The following is a 16,632-nucleotide window of genomic DNA, read 5'->3' as shown; positions in this document are numbered from 1 at the left end:
CCCAAACTTTTTATCTTTTTGAGCAGAGAACTTTTCCAGGTGCCTCTTACAGTCTTCCAGGGAATTGAAATTTTTTCCATTAAGAGAATTTTGTAAAGACCAAAATCAATGGAAATCTGAAGATGCAATGTCTGGTGAATATGGCGGGTGAATCAGAACTTCCCAGCCAAGCTGTAACAGTTTTTGTCTGGTCATCAAAGAAACATGCAGTCTTGCGTTATCCTGATGGAAGATTATGTATTTTCTGTTGACTAATTCCGGATGCTTTTCGTCAAGTGCCACTTTCAGTTGGTCTAATTGAGAGCAGTACTTGTTGGAATTAATTGTTTGGTTTTCACTCCCTTCCAATCCCACCGTATACACAATATCACCTTCTTTGGATGAAGACTGGCATTTGGTGTGGTTGGTGGTGGTTCATTTTGCTTGCCCCACTATCTCTTCCATTCCACATTATTGTACACTTTTCATCACCCGTCACAATTTGTTTTAAAAATGGAATGTTTTTGTTACGTTTCAGTAGAGAATCGCCTGCGGAAAGACGGTCATAAAGGTTTTCTTCGCTTAACTTATGTGGAACCCAAACATCAAAGCAATTAACATAACCAAGCTGGTGCAAATGATTTTCAGTGCTTGATTAGGATATTTTGAGTATGTCGGCTGTCTCCCGCATGGTATAACATTGATTGTTCTCAATTACTGTCTCGATTTGATCACTATCAGCTTCAACTGGTCTACCCGACCGTGGAGCATCATCCAGCGAGAAATCTCCAGCACAGAACTTCGCAAACCACTTTTGACACGTTTGATCAGTCACAGCACCTTCTCCATACACTGCGCAAATCTTTTTTGTGTGTTTCAGTTGCGTTTTTACCTGTCTTGAAATAATAAAGCATAATATGCCAAAAATGTTGCTTTTTTCTTCCATATTCAATATCCAAATGGCTACACAAAAATTCACCAAATTTGATAAGTTTCTTTTAAATGCACGCTGATATGACAGCTGTCACAATACAGTCTAACAAAATTGTTTGGAATGAAGTTAAAGACAAGTAAGGTGTACTAGAGCCAAATTACTGAAAAAACTGAAAGAACTTTTTAGCCAACCCAGTATTATAACTTGTGGCACTATTATTGTTTATATTCTTGGTAAAAGATAGCCTGAAGATGGCTATTTGTTAAAATAGCTGTACTGTTGTCAAATTCTTAGCTGAACTCTTAAACAACAATAACAACAACAACAAAATGGGAATCCAGTAGGAAAGAACGGCTCTTAACTACAAGTTTCCTTCTTCTCCCTTTCCTTTCTTGCCTAAAATCCTCCATCTGTCAAGTCCTGACTCTTCTCTATTGGATTCAAAGAGACTGGGGCTCCCTTGAACCTTCAGTTTACTCCCACCCTACTCATTCCCCTTGGGTGGGGCTGTTGGCAGAAGCATAGGAGCCAACTTCTTTGAGTTGTGCATGAGATTACTGACAGCAAGGGATGTTCCCCATTTCAGTGGACTCAACTTGGACTTTATTTATAAAATAGCACCAAATAACAGGTGCATTTAATTTTATATTTGCTGAGTAATAATTTTTTTAATTAAAATTTGATTTTAATAAAGTTAGCACTTGTACATAATCTAAAAAGTAAAATAGTGCTTTTAAGCTCATGAAAAACCACATTTTGGTACCCCATTGCTTTCTACGACCAGTTTCTGCTCCTTTGAAGCAACCAATTTTAATTCTTATAGCTGTTTCTTCTGATATTTAACTTTGTATTTCTAAATAACATGCATATTGTGCCACTTTTTCAACTTCCACCTCTACATGTTATCTGTTGGCCTCAACTTATTTATCTACATTGTACATTTCTACCACACAGCACACACTTATTTCTTCCTTCCTCCCATCCTTTCAGTAGGGTTGTATTTTGGTGTATTTTTCTACATTTTTTTTGGTCCCTCATCTTTATTTTTACTCTATACAACGTTTTATTATATTCTTTGTTGTTTATTGTCTGTCTTCGTATGTGGAGAGGAACTTTGTTTTGTTCATTGCTATCTCCCAAAGTCTAGACTAGTGCTTGGTACACAAGAGCTGCAAAGTAAAGATTTGCTGAATCATCAAACGAATGAGTAGTTAATAATTGTCTCATTTTATGTTGGATTAGTTTGTGTGCACCAATCACTAAGTTATTCTTAAACTGTCTAACAAAATTGAAAATCTCTCATTATGTTTCTATACCTCAGAAATTCTATCATTTTGAGTTTGTTGTAAGATGTATCACTCTTGGACTGTTCTCTCCACCTCCTCCTTTCTGGACAAATTGTTTTATAGGCTCCCTGTCACAGTCATCCCAGGACTTCTCTTCACCATCATCGTTGGCATTCCCTTTACTTCTCTTTTATATTGGATCTCTTGATCTCGTGCCCATCTTCCTTGTTTGATTTACTCCCTTGTGAAGTAGCTTCTTGAGAAATTATACATCAGAGGAAAAATTTTAAAGCTTGCATTCTGAAAATGTCTTTACTTGATCTTTACCCTTTTTTTTTTTAAATAAATATGTGCTTTTTTTTTTTTTTAATTGTATAGCTACTTTATTTATTTAAATATTTATTTTTGGCTGTGTTGGGTCTTCGGTTCGTGCGAGGGCTTTCTCTAGTTGCGGCAAGTGGGGGCCACTCTTCATCGCGGTGCGGGGACCGCTCTTCATCGCGGTGCGCGGGCCTTTCACTATCGCGGCCCCTCCCGTTGCGGGGCACAGGCTCCAGACGCGCAGGCTCAGTAGTTGTGGCTCACGGGCCCAGCTGCTCCGTGGCATGTGGGATCTTCCCAGACCAGGGCTCGAACCCGTGTCCCCTGCATTAGCAGGCAGATTCTCAACCACTGCGCCACCAGGGAAGCCCGATCTTTACCCTTTTTCATAGTTTAGCTGGCTGTTTATTCAGTTCTAGTGTCAAGAAGACTGAAGTCATTTGATTCCTGATCTTTGTATGTGGCCTGTGTTTTCCTCTGGAAACTTGTATAGAGTGTATATGTTACCAAGTCTGGAAACAGGCAAATATCTAGAAATGGTTTATTGGTGTTACATTGTAACACATGATAAAATAATACTAATAATATGTATTTCTGTACTCTATGAACACAATGTGGAATCTTCTCTTTGTTCCCACTGTTCTGAAATTTCATGATGATGGGCCTGGCATAGATTGTTTTTCATTCATGCTGGGCACTCACTGAGTTCTTTCAATTATAGAGATTTGAATAATTCGTTTCTGGGAAATTCTCTTATATTATTACTTTGCTGATTTCTCCCTTTCCACTTTCTTTACCTTCTGTTTCTAGAACTTCTGTTATTTATATGTTGGGATTCCTGGATTGATTTTCTTATCTTTTCTCTACTTTGATCCATTTTTGTTGTTTAGTTTTACTTTCTGGGAAGTTGATATCAATGTCTTATCTAATCTATACATGTTTAAATTTTACCCACTCTGCCGTGGAATATCCTTGATTCAAGGAAGAATATACCAAAAGGTTGGCACTAGAATTGTCTCTGTTCCATTCCTAAAGAAAGAAATGTTGACTGTTCAGAGTAAGATCATGTGTTATTCAAAAATTAGCTCTTCATTTGATTATAGCCTGAGTGTAGTGTGGATTTAGTTGTACTGAGTCACCCTATCTCTCATATTACAGCTTAAAAGTTATAGGAAACAGATCTACTACATTTATCAGGAAGATATCAGGTTAAAAATAGCGGCAACACTTTAATTTGAATTAAAATTATCCATTTGGTGTATTATCTACAGCAAAATTTAAACTAAAATACTTCCGAACTGCTTGTCATCTTATGTCCAAACAAGAATGTAAATACAGTTTAGTGCTAGCCTGAGCAAAATTCAAATAGTCAAGCAAATCCTTTGAAAAGAAATTTATGTTTTCACAGTGAATATGAATGATTTTTGATTATTCTTGCTTTTGGATTTTCCATGTCACCACACCAGTTCCACTTGCATGGACATTCAGTAGTGAAACATTTGTGTCATTTCTAATGTTATACTTTAATTTGAAAATCATTTGCTAGGACTGCTTTCTGTTTTGAGGCAGTCTCTGAGCTAATTGAACTGTGGTGGGTGGGGTTTGTTTATCATAAATAGTGGTGAATCAACACTAACCAGATCTATTTTGCTTACAACCTTGGGTATAGTACAGATATCTGCTATCAAAAAGTGGGGCTATTATTCCTTTAGAGTCTTTCATTTAAGAATGTACAATTCTATTTGAAAAAATGAGAAGTGACCTTTAAAACCTCTGGACATGAAACCATGATATATAATACATCTGCCACTTGTGTTAAAGTTGTATAATAGGACCTGATAAAAGCATATTTGAAAAACCTGCTCTCACACTTTAACTTTTCAGATTAGAAAGAGAGTATTTCTCCAAAAACAAGAAACTAAATGAAGAAATCGAGGAACAGAAGAAAGTAATTACAGACCTTTCAAAGAGACTCCAGTATAATGAAAAAAGTTGCAGTGAATTACAGGAAGAACTTGTAATGGTAAGGATAAAAAAGAAAACCCTATGACAGTTACTTTATTGGGTCAAATTTGATGTTTAACAGGTTTTTTTTTTCTCACTACATGCCATGAGATAATTGTATGAAAGTAATTTTAGTGACATTGATATAAAATTTCAAAACTGGAGATGCTGTTTACAACAAAGCTATACATAATAAAACCTCTCTTCTTTGGAATAATTGGGAAAACTAAATGAATTAGTGGAAAGTCTGAATTACAGAGTGTTTTGAAATTGATTCAGGTTTTTTTTTTTTTTTTTTAAGTGCATAAAACAATGTTACCTAGATGGAGGTGGGGTTAGGGTTTATAATCGGTAGATCTAATGATTTCAAAGACCCCCCCCCCTTTTTTTATAATAAATTTATTTTATTTTTGGCTGTGTTGGGTCTTCATTGCTGTGCGTGGGCTTTTCTCTGGTTGAGGTGAGCGGGGGCTACTCTTCCTTGTGGTGCGTGGGCTTCTCACTGCGGTGGCTTCTCTTGTTGGGGAACACGGGCCCTAGGCGCACGGGCTTCAGTGGTTGTGATACGCGGTCTCAGTAGTTGTGGCTCACGGGCTTAGTTGCTTCGCGGCATGTGGGATCTTCCTGGACCAGGGCTCGAACCCGTGTCCCCTGCATTGGCAGGTGGATTCTTAACCGCTGCGCCACCGGGGAAGCCCTATTTTTATTTTTTAAATTTATTTTTGGCTGTGTTGGGTTTTCGTTGCTGCGCATGGGCTTTCTCTAGTTGTGGCGAGCGGGGACTACTCTTCGTTGTGGTGCGCCACCAGGGAAGCCCCAAAGACTCCCTTTTATAATCATTTTGAACCTGATCACTCTGTCTCCATTCCCCAATAATCGAGCCTTCACACCATCACCAAATTTATCTTTCTAAAGTATTGATCTGCTCTTGTCACCCTCCATTTATTAAAAAACCATCAGTGTCTCCCTGTTGCTTTCAGAATAAAGTCCAGCTTCTTGTCATGTAATCTAAGGCCCTTTTCTTTGTGGCTCTATGTTAACTTTTCCAGCTTCTTCTATTGCCATTGCCCTCTCTTTATCTTGCTTCAGCCACATTAAAGTACTCTCAGCTTCGTAAACACATTATATATCTTCACAGTGTCTTACGTTTGTTCAGACTGTTCATTTTTTGACCCACATTGACTGAAATGCTCATTCTCTTCTTTTAACAAATTCCTATGTTATCCTGTGATGGTCAGCTCTGAAATTTTGCAGTCTGTGACGCTTACTATGGTTCCATCTTTTCCTACTTTTTCATCCACCTAAAGTCAGAATTCTGCCCCCTCCCAACTTTGTGTTTCCTTAGTTCTTAGTTTAGCATCTTTATCATAACACCAAAATCTGATGTGTATTATCTCTGCCAAGAGATTGAGAGTGCATTGAGGCTAACTTCATTTTACATGCCAAGATTCCACAGTAGTACTTGCCTCAATAAACATTTGTTGGATGGATTTATTTGGTCGATGCACATACTCCTACTCTGCAGTTTGCTCGGAACCCCAAGAGGGAGGGCATAAAGTTTATAGTAATACCCTATTTCCTCTTTGTCTTGTTCTCCACGTACATACCTTCCCCAGAGACTTGGCTACTTCACTTTCAATTATATTCCACAACTCTTAGCCATGTTAGTTACTGAGGAAAATGAATATTTTTTTCCTTGTCCAAAAAAGATGGAAACTCAGGGTTATACTAAGAAGTGGTAGCCAAATCAATGCTGCCTAGTTAGAAAGGTAACAATGACAAAGAAAGTAATGATGGGATAACATTTAAACTTTTTATCATTTTCAAATGACCCAATATTATATACAGATAGGTGGCCCTCTATCTGTCTTGCTTCAGCCACATTAGAGTACTCTTGGCTTCCTAAACAAATTATATATTTTCTTAACTTTCTTGCTTCTGTTTTGGTTGTTCATATTTTTGACCCACATTGACTGAAATGCTCCTTCTTTTCCCATAACAAATGTCTGTATATCCTCTAATGTTCAACTCTGTCTCCATTTAACTCAGGATATCCAGTTTGTTCTGATAAAGGGATTGATATCATTGCTTGCACTGTGGTTGAATTTGTAGTTTGAGTTCTTTGGATGTGGGATTTTAGAAAGCTAAGAGCTCTCTGTGTGGCATGCTGTAGTGCCTATTCACTGTTATGTGCCATCCTAAACGTCATGGGCTATCCCACTTCTCACTCCTGGTTCAGGAGGGTGAATCATGGTGGAGAAAAACACGTCAGAGTCATTGAGCTGAGTCTTGGTCTTGCTGTAATCAAGCAGTTTGGAAAGTGAGTTATAACTGAGAATGCAATGGTGAAGACATTGTCACCAATATAAGTTGCGTGAATCCTCCTGATTTTGGTCTCCTAGCACTCCAATGACTAGATAAAAGACGACAGGCTGAATTCACCACTGAATTCAGGGTGCTTTGTGATTAAAAATAATTTACTTGGTGCCAACAGGTTTTTACTTTTTAACTTTTACAATTTGGTGGCTGGTCTGAAATAAGGTGAGTTGTAGCTCACTAGCAACCACTGTTTGCTTGCTTGGACCATTGGCACTCAGCCTATAAAGCACTATTGTTCTGACTGGTGGAAGAGCCATTGGGATGTTCAGAAACGTATTCAGGTTGCAGCCTAAGTGATCTACAGTTCACATGGTTCAGCCTAACTATTTATATGCTCCTCTCTGTTTTTTCATCTCTCTTAAAGCCCTAGCTTTATGTCTTATTTTCTTCCATCTTTCTGTTTTCTTGTCCCCCTCTTTTTATCCTTCCTTATTATTAGCTTTCTCTTTTAACTTGTTCTGTGTTATTCTTTTTAGAACAGTTGCTTTCTATCTCTTTACGCAACCATAATATGAAATTTTAAAAATATTTAATGAAAATACTATTACTTTAAATAGTAAGTACAGTGTTTTATTTTTTATTAAAAAACTCATCTCTAGCTTTTCCTAAATCATTTTTTGGGTACATATTCCTTTATTTCCTTTTATTTTTTCTGTAGGTTAGTGGCCTTTGAGTTGGGAGGGGAATCTTATAAATTTCTCTCTAAAGAGATATCTGTCAAATTAAAATTTTTAAACCATAAAAATGGAGTTTTTTTTAGTTCTGCATCCTCACAGTCTGTTATTTTTGCTTTGAATTCATAATTGTTTTTGACTGAAGAGAAAATGCCTAAAGAACAGGCTTTTACCTTTTGTTTTTGGAAATAAAACTTTGTTTTAATGACATTCTATGATCCTACGTACCCTAGTGTGTCTTTCCTACAGTTATGTTTCTATTGAACATAATAGTTTCAGCTTTTATAGAATATAGATGGGAAGCATAAGTTAGCTACAGGTAATTTTCCTCTCCCTTTGAGGTAACCGCTTGTCTTCTAGCTTAGGTCACATTCATGGCCATTATTCAAGTCTTGGTCTTTATTTTCTATGTTGCATTGTAAGAGAAAATTAAAGCCACTTTCCTCTATAGGTTTACTAGTGAGATCAAGGTATTATTAATATATGCAAAGGCTTCAGGAAGTTTTGAGACTTAAAAATAGCAATTGTATAACCTAAGGTCTCATAGCCTCTCAGAATTGGAAGAAACCGTAGAGATTATCCAGGTCAGGATATACAAAGTGTCAATAAGCCAGTTGCAACGTGATAGCTTCCCTGTTTCAAGAGAGAGAATAAAAATATAGAGCATAATTTTGGAAAAGTTCAAACTGGTTATGTTGAGTCTTTTGTTGATATTTAAGGAATATAAACCCAGCCAACATTAGTTGTACTTTTATATTCGTGAAATTACTCCTATTTAAGGTGTGGATTTAGAAGATATGATTAGCAAATGAGTAGTATATTATTATTATTTTTAATGTCATAGAATTAATAGAATTTCAACATAGGACATCTAAGGATTTAACAAAATTAGTTTCATGTTCCATGTTATACACTATTGAATTTGGCTTTAAAAAGTTTTGATTAAAGTTGAACTATTAATTTTAAATTCTATGAATTTAATAGTGATTTAATCAACTGCTAATTAAAACCGAATTTCAAGTTTAAGCTGCTTAGTGATCATGCTTATTAAAGCCCATCAGAGATTCAATAGATCCAGTTGGGTCTTTTAGTCATTACTGTGAGTTTTTTTTTTTTTTTTTTTTTTTTTTTACTGTGAGTTTTTATATCTGCTTCTTTTGAAGCAGGGGAGCTATCATTTTCAAATTGGTGTTATTAGGATTTGCTTTGTGCTTTCCACAATGAAATTTTTTTAAGTCCATCATTTCTTGAGATTTGTTTTTCTGCCACTCAGTAATATTTAGTTACAACTCTAGGAGAGACCACATATTGAAAAGGGAATTCTAGTTCTCATGAGGTTTTGCTCAAAGAATATTTTATTCTCTAAAGAACTTGTGATTGAAAATGGTCAAGTGTATATTTTTTCCCTATACTTTGGGGGCTTGACTGATTATATAATAATAATGATTGCTAGGATTAGATAGGATTTTGGCAAGTGCTTTGATTGCTGTGCTTTGTGGTAAAGTAAAAGTTTCTTGATAATATTTTTGCATCAAATGATCAGTTAGGTTTGCTTTAGAAGGACATGTCTCTGATTTTGCAGGAGGCATTCAAAACTAATGGGCTAATAAAAATTCTATTCTGAATTTTTACTAAAAATTTGTTGATTCCTGCTTTTTACCAATAATAGGAGTAGTATTTATATATAAACATTGTTTTTGCTAATATAAACATCACTTTCTGTCTCTCTTAGTGGTCCTTAAAAATTTAATACTATTAAATAGTATTTCTCAAATGTGTGTATGTTTGTATTTGTGTATTTAAATGTGCATTATATGACTGGCTTCCTAAATTTATAATGTGGCCATACAACTTTTTTATTAAGCTTTTTGAAATTTATTAATATATATATTCTTAAGTTTTGAAAATTTAAATCTCATTTTTGACCTGGGAAAAAATAAAATGGTATTGTGTTTGTGTGTGTGCGTGTGCGTGTGTGTGTGTGTGTGTGTGAGAGTGAGAGAGAGAGAGAAGGAGAGAGAGAGAGAAAGATAGAGATAGAGGGAGATGTTTATATGTCAGGGCCTATATTGAGATTGGACAGTAGCATTTTCTGAAAAATAAACTAAGTGTAAAGCTGTGTAAGGGAAGGTGACAGTTCATCATATGCCATAAGCAATTGGGATCATAGAATGCTCACATCCGTGGAAGCAGCATAGATGAGCAGGGAGGAAAAGAAATAGTAAATTGTTTTATGAAGAAATCAGAGAGATTAGTTATCTTCAATATGATCCAAGGAAAAGCTGCAGATGGTGATGATTATGAAAGCTAACCAGATCAAATTCAGTTTAGCTGAGCAAGCTCTCCTGGAGTCCTTACATGGGCTGCCTATGTGGTAACTGGGTGGAAGATAAGATGAAAAGGTGAGAGGTGGAGCATAAGTATGTGATGTCGGTTGCAGGTTCTGATGCTCCTCTGTCTTTTTCAGAATTCCTTTGTAATGGCTTAAAATATATTTAAACTAATTTAAAAGCTTATGTGAGTTCAAAACTGTCCAGAAATTATAGGTGTTATGTATCACTGCTACAAAAGTTCAACCTACTTTTAAAATGCTAATTTCATTAAACAAATCCATTGACTAAGTAAAGGTATTTATTTTTTACCTGTTTGTTTTTTCTATAATTTTTAACCTTATTAACAGTTCCCCTTAATTTCTTTTATTCTTATTTATGGTTTGAGTCAACTTTTCCATTGCAGATCAGCAGGGCTCATTTGGCTAATTTCTAGATATAAATGTTTGCATATGCTTTTTAATGTTTTTTTCACGAGTTTGTGTTAGAAATTTTTATTTACATGCATATCCATTTATGATATTCATGCATGATTAGCAAAAGTGAGGGATGAGTTTTTATAGGCTCAAAGAAAGATAAGATGATAGAATGACATGTTAGATTAAGCCAGAAATTCATTTACTTTAGCAGTGTGTATAGTGTACCAAGGTGGAAATACTACATAGTTCTTTGTCATCTCATTGTTCTTTCTGGTTAAAGATATTCTATAACCAACCTTGACTCCTCTTTAATAGTATATTAAGGTCTGTGAGTCACAAATGTTTCTGAACTTTCTTTGAATATTTTGATATTTTTAGTCCCCTTTCTACACTTGTTGTAGATTCATCATGACATCTATAAAGTAGTCCTTGGTTCATGGTGAGTGATCAATAAATGTTCATCCGAACATCATCTGGTTAGCCAACATAGCAGTAAGGAACTTTTATTCCTAGGGTAATAAACTCTTTATGTGAATTATGTCCAAGGCAAAAAGAAGTGAGTTCTTTTATCCTACCATTTTGTCTTTTAAACTTCTGAGCATGTTTAGAATTACAGAATTTGTTGAATCAGCATTTTAACATTTAACCTAAACTTACTCTTTATGTGACACAATAAAGCATGTTAATCAAAAATTAGAAACTTAGTATTTTATCTTGCTTTGCACTTTGTTTTTGACCCAGCAGTTTTGTTTATTTAGCTGGTAGGTTCTGTTTTTATTCTAGAATTTCTTGCATATCAAAAGGCTACTAAGAGAACTAACAGCTTTGAGAACAAAATTTAAATGTAAGTGCAATCCACACTTAAAAAAAGTCCCAAATGTTTTCTCTATATGAATGAAGAATGGAAGCTTCATTTATAAAACAAAAACAATTTATTAGGAAAAAAATTGTCAACTGTAAAAAGAAAAGGACACTTTGCTGTACACTTGAAACTAACACAATTTTGTAAATCAACTCTACTTCAGTAAAAAACAATGAAAAGGACAGTTTTTCCGGTCATAACCTGGTTCATAAACCTATTAGATGTAAGTAAAATTTGTATTGGCTATATTATGAGACTATGACCCAGATATCTCTATAGAAAATTATAATACTACTAATTATAAATAGAATAGCAACTTTAAGGCATAGTTAATTAATTCTTTTTAAGCCTGTCATTCATCAAATCTTTTCTTTATTGTTTGAAACATTTTACACTAATCAGTGTTTCCTGGCTAATTTGACATTAAATTTGGTTTCAAACTGTAATGGTATTGAAATTTTAGTTCATCTTTTTAAAATTGAAATATAGCTGATGTACAATATTATGTTAGGTTATACAACATAGTGATTCAACATTTAAATACATTATGAAGTGATCACCATGGTAAGTCATCTAGTAACCATCTGTCCCCATACAAAGTTATTATGGTATAATTGATGATATGCCTTATGGTGTATAATACATCCCTGTGACTTATTTATTCTATAACTGGAGGTTTGTACCTCTTGATTCCCTTCACCTACTTCACCCATTCCCCCTCCTCCCCTCTGGCAACCACCATTTGTTCTCTGTATTTATGAGTCTGTTTTCATTTTGTTTTGTTTATTTGTTTTGTTTTTTAGATTCCACACGTGAGATTATATGGTATTTGTCTTTTTCTGTCTGACTTATTTCACATATTTAGCTCATTGCTTAGTCAGGATTGAACCCTACACTTGAAAGAGAAGAATTATTGTTGAACTAGGAATTTAATTGAACCTTTATATTAAGCTGACTCCAAGTATGCAATTTTTCTGGAATTCTACATTTATACTTATGTAAATTTCTATTCCTTGAGATTGATGGGGACTTAGCCTCAGTTGGCATTTCATAATAGAAAAACATATATTTTGGCGACAGATTGATCTGGGTTTTAATCACAACTCCATCTCATAATAGTTGTGTGACCTTTAGTGACATTATCCCTCTGAATCTGTTTGCTCATTGTAAAATGGTGCTAATAATATCTACTGTGCAGGATTTTCAGTGAGCATTAAAGATAATATATGTATTGAAATAATAGAGTGTGTGTATATGCATGTAATTTGTGAATATGATGCTGGATTTCCTCTGGAAATATACTTCTATGATAATATTAGGAAAATGCTGAATAAGAAGTCCTAGGATACTAAACCTTTAGGACATTAAAATATATTGTAGGGAAGAACTTCTGAAATGATGGAGTAAGGAGCTTGGTGAACCTAACAAAAAAAAATTTAATTGGTGAAAAATTTAAAATAACAACAACAAAAAACCAACCATATAAAGCTCTGAAAATTGTCCTAAGGGCAAAGGAGAAACTTTCATTCAAGAAAATCTACTAATCATCAAAATTAAAAACGTTGGTTCCTCAAAGAACACCATCAGAAAAGTAAAAAGACATCTTATAGAATGGGAGAAAATATTTGCAGCTCATATATCTGATAAAGGAGTTTTAACTGAAAGAACTCTTATAACTCAACAATAGAAAGACAATCTAATCGAAAACTGGACAAAAGATCTGAAAAGAGACTTCTCCATAGAAAATATATAAATGGCCAGTAAACACATAAAAAGCTGCTCAGTATCACTAGTCATCAGGAAAATGCAAATGAAAACCATAATGACATATTGTATCACATACACTAAGATGACTGTAATAAAAAGGACATGTAATAGCAATTATTGGCAAGGATGTGAAAGAATTGGAATCCTCATACACTTATGCTGGGAATGTAAAATGATGCCTCCACTTTGGAAAATAGTTTGGAAGTTCCTCAAAATGTTAAAATTGGAGTTTACCATATGACTTAGTAATTGTACTCCTAGGTATATACCCAATAGAAATGAAAATATACATCTACATATTCATAGCAGCATTTTTGATAACAGCAAAAAAATTGAAACAACCCAAATGTCTATCAGCTGATGAATGGATGAACAAAAGTTGGTAAAAACATAACATGGAATATTATTCAGGGATAAAAAGAAATAAAGTACTGATCAGTGGTTCAAAATGGATAAACCTTGAAAACATTAAGCTAGGTGAAAGAAACCAGACACAAAAGCCAGACATATAATCTATAATTCAAGTTATATGAAATGTCTAAAGTAGGCTATCTGTAGAGATAGAAGGTAGATTAGGGTTGCCTAGGGCTGAAGGGATTGGGAGAAAATGGGGCGTGACTGCTAATGGGAATGGGATCTCTTTTTGGGGTGATGAAATTGTTCTAAAATTGATTGTGGTGATGGTTGAGCAACTCTATGAATGTACTAAAAACCATTGAATTGTGTACTTTAAATGGATGAATTATGTAAATTGTATCTAAAGCTATTGAAAATAAGAAAATCTAGTAAATTTCAGTAAGAACAGCAAGAGTATGGCATTTGAGTGATGGCGGGTTCCATAACCCCTTTTCTACCCCCTGCTCCTTGTTACAGAACCTCTACCCTGGGCTGTTGCAGCCAAGAGGATGATCCCTTCCTCTCTCTCTAGCTCCAAGGCTGGGGCTATGCTTTCATTGTAGGAGAGGTACACTGCTGGAATTTCTCATCTGTCAGACCCCTGTGTTGTAGCAACTCTATTCCAGGCAAGCAGGGCTGAGAGGACCAGATCTCTCTTCCTCTACCCAGCTTTCATTTGGAATGTAGTAGTTCTACCCCAGGCATGGCAGACCAAGAATATTGGGGCCAACTGCCCTTGCCCCAGAACACCACGGGTTGCACTTGGTCACTTAGAGAGCAGGATTGTTGTTTTGGAAAAGTGGGTCCTCACTCCCAACTCCAATGCAGTGGCACAGGAGTTCTGCCCAGGGGGGTAGGCTGGCTGGCTGTAAGGGGAAAGAGCTCTGCAGCTCTGTTTAAGGGGACTGACCTTATTTGAAATAAGATGAGTGAAAACTGAAACAACATAACAAATCTTATAGGATGCAGCTAGCACAGTGATTAAGAGGAAAATTTATAGCTGGAGTCACTTGTATTAAAAAAAAAATCCTCAAATTAATAACCTAACATTTCACCTTAAGAAACTAGAAAAAGAATAGCAAACTAAACCCAAAAGAAGTGGAAGAAAAGAAACAATAAAGACTAAAGCAGAAACAAAAGAAATAATAATATGGAATAATAGAGGACATCAATGAAACCAAAAGTTGATTCTTTGGAAAGATAACTAAATTGATTAACATTTAGTTAGACTGACCAAGAGAAAAAGAGAGGAGACTCAAATTATTAAAATCATGAATGAAAGAGGAGACACAACTATTGACTATACAGGAATAAAAGAATTAAAAGAGAATATTGTGAACAACTATATGCCAACAAATTAGATAATTTAGATGAAATGGACAGATTTCTAGAAAGACACAAACTACCAAAACTGGTAAAGAAGAAATAGAAAATCTGGATAGACCTATAACAAATAAAGAGATTGACTTAGTAATCAAGAAACTTTTCTTAAAGGAAAGTCCAGGCCCAGAAGGCTTCACTGGTGAATTCTACTAAATGTTTAAGAAGAATTAACACCAATTCTTCACAGATTCTTTCAAAAAAGAGAATAGGAGGCAACACTTCCCCTCTCATTATGTGAAGTTAGTTTTATTACCCTGATAACAAACCAAAGACATAGCAAGAAAAGAAAACTCAGACCAGTATCCCTTTTGAGTATAGATGCCAAAATCCTCAACAATGTGCTAGCAAACCAAATCCAGCAATTTATAAAAAAGATTTTACACTATGATCAAGTGGGATTTATCCCATAATGTAAGACTGGTGTAACATCTGAAAATCAACTAGTTAATACACTTTATTAATAGAATGACAAAAACCAAATGATCATCTCAATAGAGAAAAAATTTGATAAAATTCAACATTTTTCTTGATAAAGATGCTCAACAAACTAGGAGAAGAAAGGATCTTTCTCAACCTGGGAAAGAGCATCTATGAAAAACCTAGAGCCAACATCAAAGTTAATGGTGAAAGACTGCTTTCTTTCCAAGATCAGGGACAAGACAAGGATGTATACTCTCACCATGTTTAGTCAACATTGTACTGGTGGTTCCAGCCAGGGCAATAAGGCAAGAAAAAGAAATAAAATACATTAATTTTGGAAAGGAAGAAGTAAAGTATCTATTTGCAGATCATGTAATCTTGTATATTAGAAAATTATAAGGAATTCACACACACACAACTATTAGAAATAATAAATAAGTTTAGCAAGGTTGCAGGGTACAATGCAAGATCAATGCCAAAATCAATTGTATTTCTATACACCAGCAATGAACAATCCAAAGATGAAATAAAGGAAACAATTTCATTTATGATAGTGTCAAAAGGAATAAAGTACTTAGGAGTAACAACAAAAGACATACAAGAATTGTATGCTGAAAACTAGAAATCATCACTTAAAAAAATTAAACAAGACCTAAGTGAATGGAAAGACATTATATGTTCATGGATCATAAGAACTAATGTTATTACTTGTTAAGATATTAGTACTCCTCAAACTGATGTATAGATTCAGTGCAATCTCTATCAAAATCCCAGCTGGCTTTTTGGAGATACTGACAAGCTGATTGTAAAATTCATATGGAAATGCAGGAGACAGAATAGCCAAAATAATCTTGCAGAAGAAGAGTAAAGTTGGAGGAGTAACATTTCCCAATTTTAAAGCTTACTACAAGGCTATAGTAATCAAGACAGTGTGGTATTGGCATAATGTCGACATAGAGATCAATGGAAAAGAATTGAGAGTACCAAAATAAACCCCTACAATTATGTTAAATTGTTTTTGAAAAGGGTGCCAAGTTAATTCAAGTTAATTATATTAAAAGAGTAATATTTTTCAACAAATGGTGCTGAAAGAACTGGGTATCCACAAGCTAGAGAATGAATTTGAACCCCTACACAAAAGTTAAATAGTTCGTAGGTCCAAATAGAATAGCTGAAACTACAAAACTCTTAGGCAATGATTCTTTAGGAGCCACAGCAAAAGCACAAGTGACAAAAAAATAGATACAATGGACTTCACCAAAATTAAAAACTTCTGTACTTCAAAGGATACTGTAAAGAAAGTGAAAACACAATCACAAAGTGCTAGAAAATTTTTGCAAATCAAGTGACTGATAAAGAACTTGTATTCAAAATGTATAAATGCCTCTCACATCTTAATAATAGAGAAATAACAATTAAAAACATGCTAAAAGTTTAAGTGGACATTTCTTCAAAGAATATATACGAATGGCTAATAA

The 16,632-nt window shown here is 34.7% G+C and overlaps 1 protein-coding gene across 9 annotated transcripts in view; it reads left to right on the top strand.

Moving 5' to 3' along the window:
- Window positions 1-16,632, top strand: part of CCDC171 (coiled-coil domain containing 171) — a 363,351-nt gene that overhangs the window by 87,506 nt on the left and 259,213 nt on the right. For all 9 annotated transcript variants that reach the window (XM_057549252.1, XM_057549250.1, XM_057549256.1 and 6 more), the window contains one exon: window positions 4,405-4,543. In XM_057549252.1, coding sequence (XP_057405235.1) covers window positions 4,405-4,543 — 139 coding nt within the window. The remainder of the gene's footprint in view (window positions 1-4,404; window positions 4,544-16,632) is intronic.

The sequence above is a fragment of the Balaenoptera acutorostrata genome, chromosome 6, assembly GCF_949987535.1.
Source record: "Balaenoptera acutorostrata chromosome 6, mBalAcu1.1, whole genome shotgun sequence".
In the NCBI taxonomy this organism is placed as follows: Eukaryota; Metazoa; Chordata; class Mammalia; order Artiodactyla; family Balaenopteridae; genus Balaenoptera; species Balaenoptera acutorostrata.
Note: the sequence above shows the minus strand (reverse complement) of the source record. Positions and strands in the feature narration are given on the sequence as shown.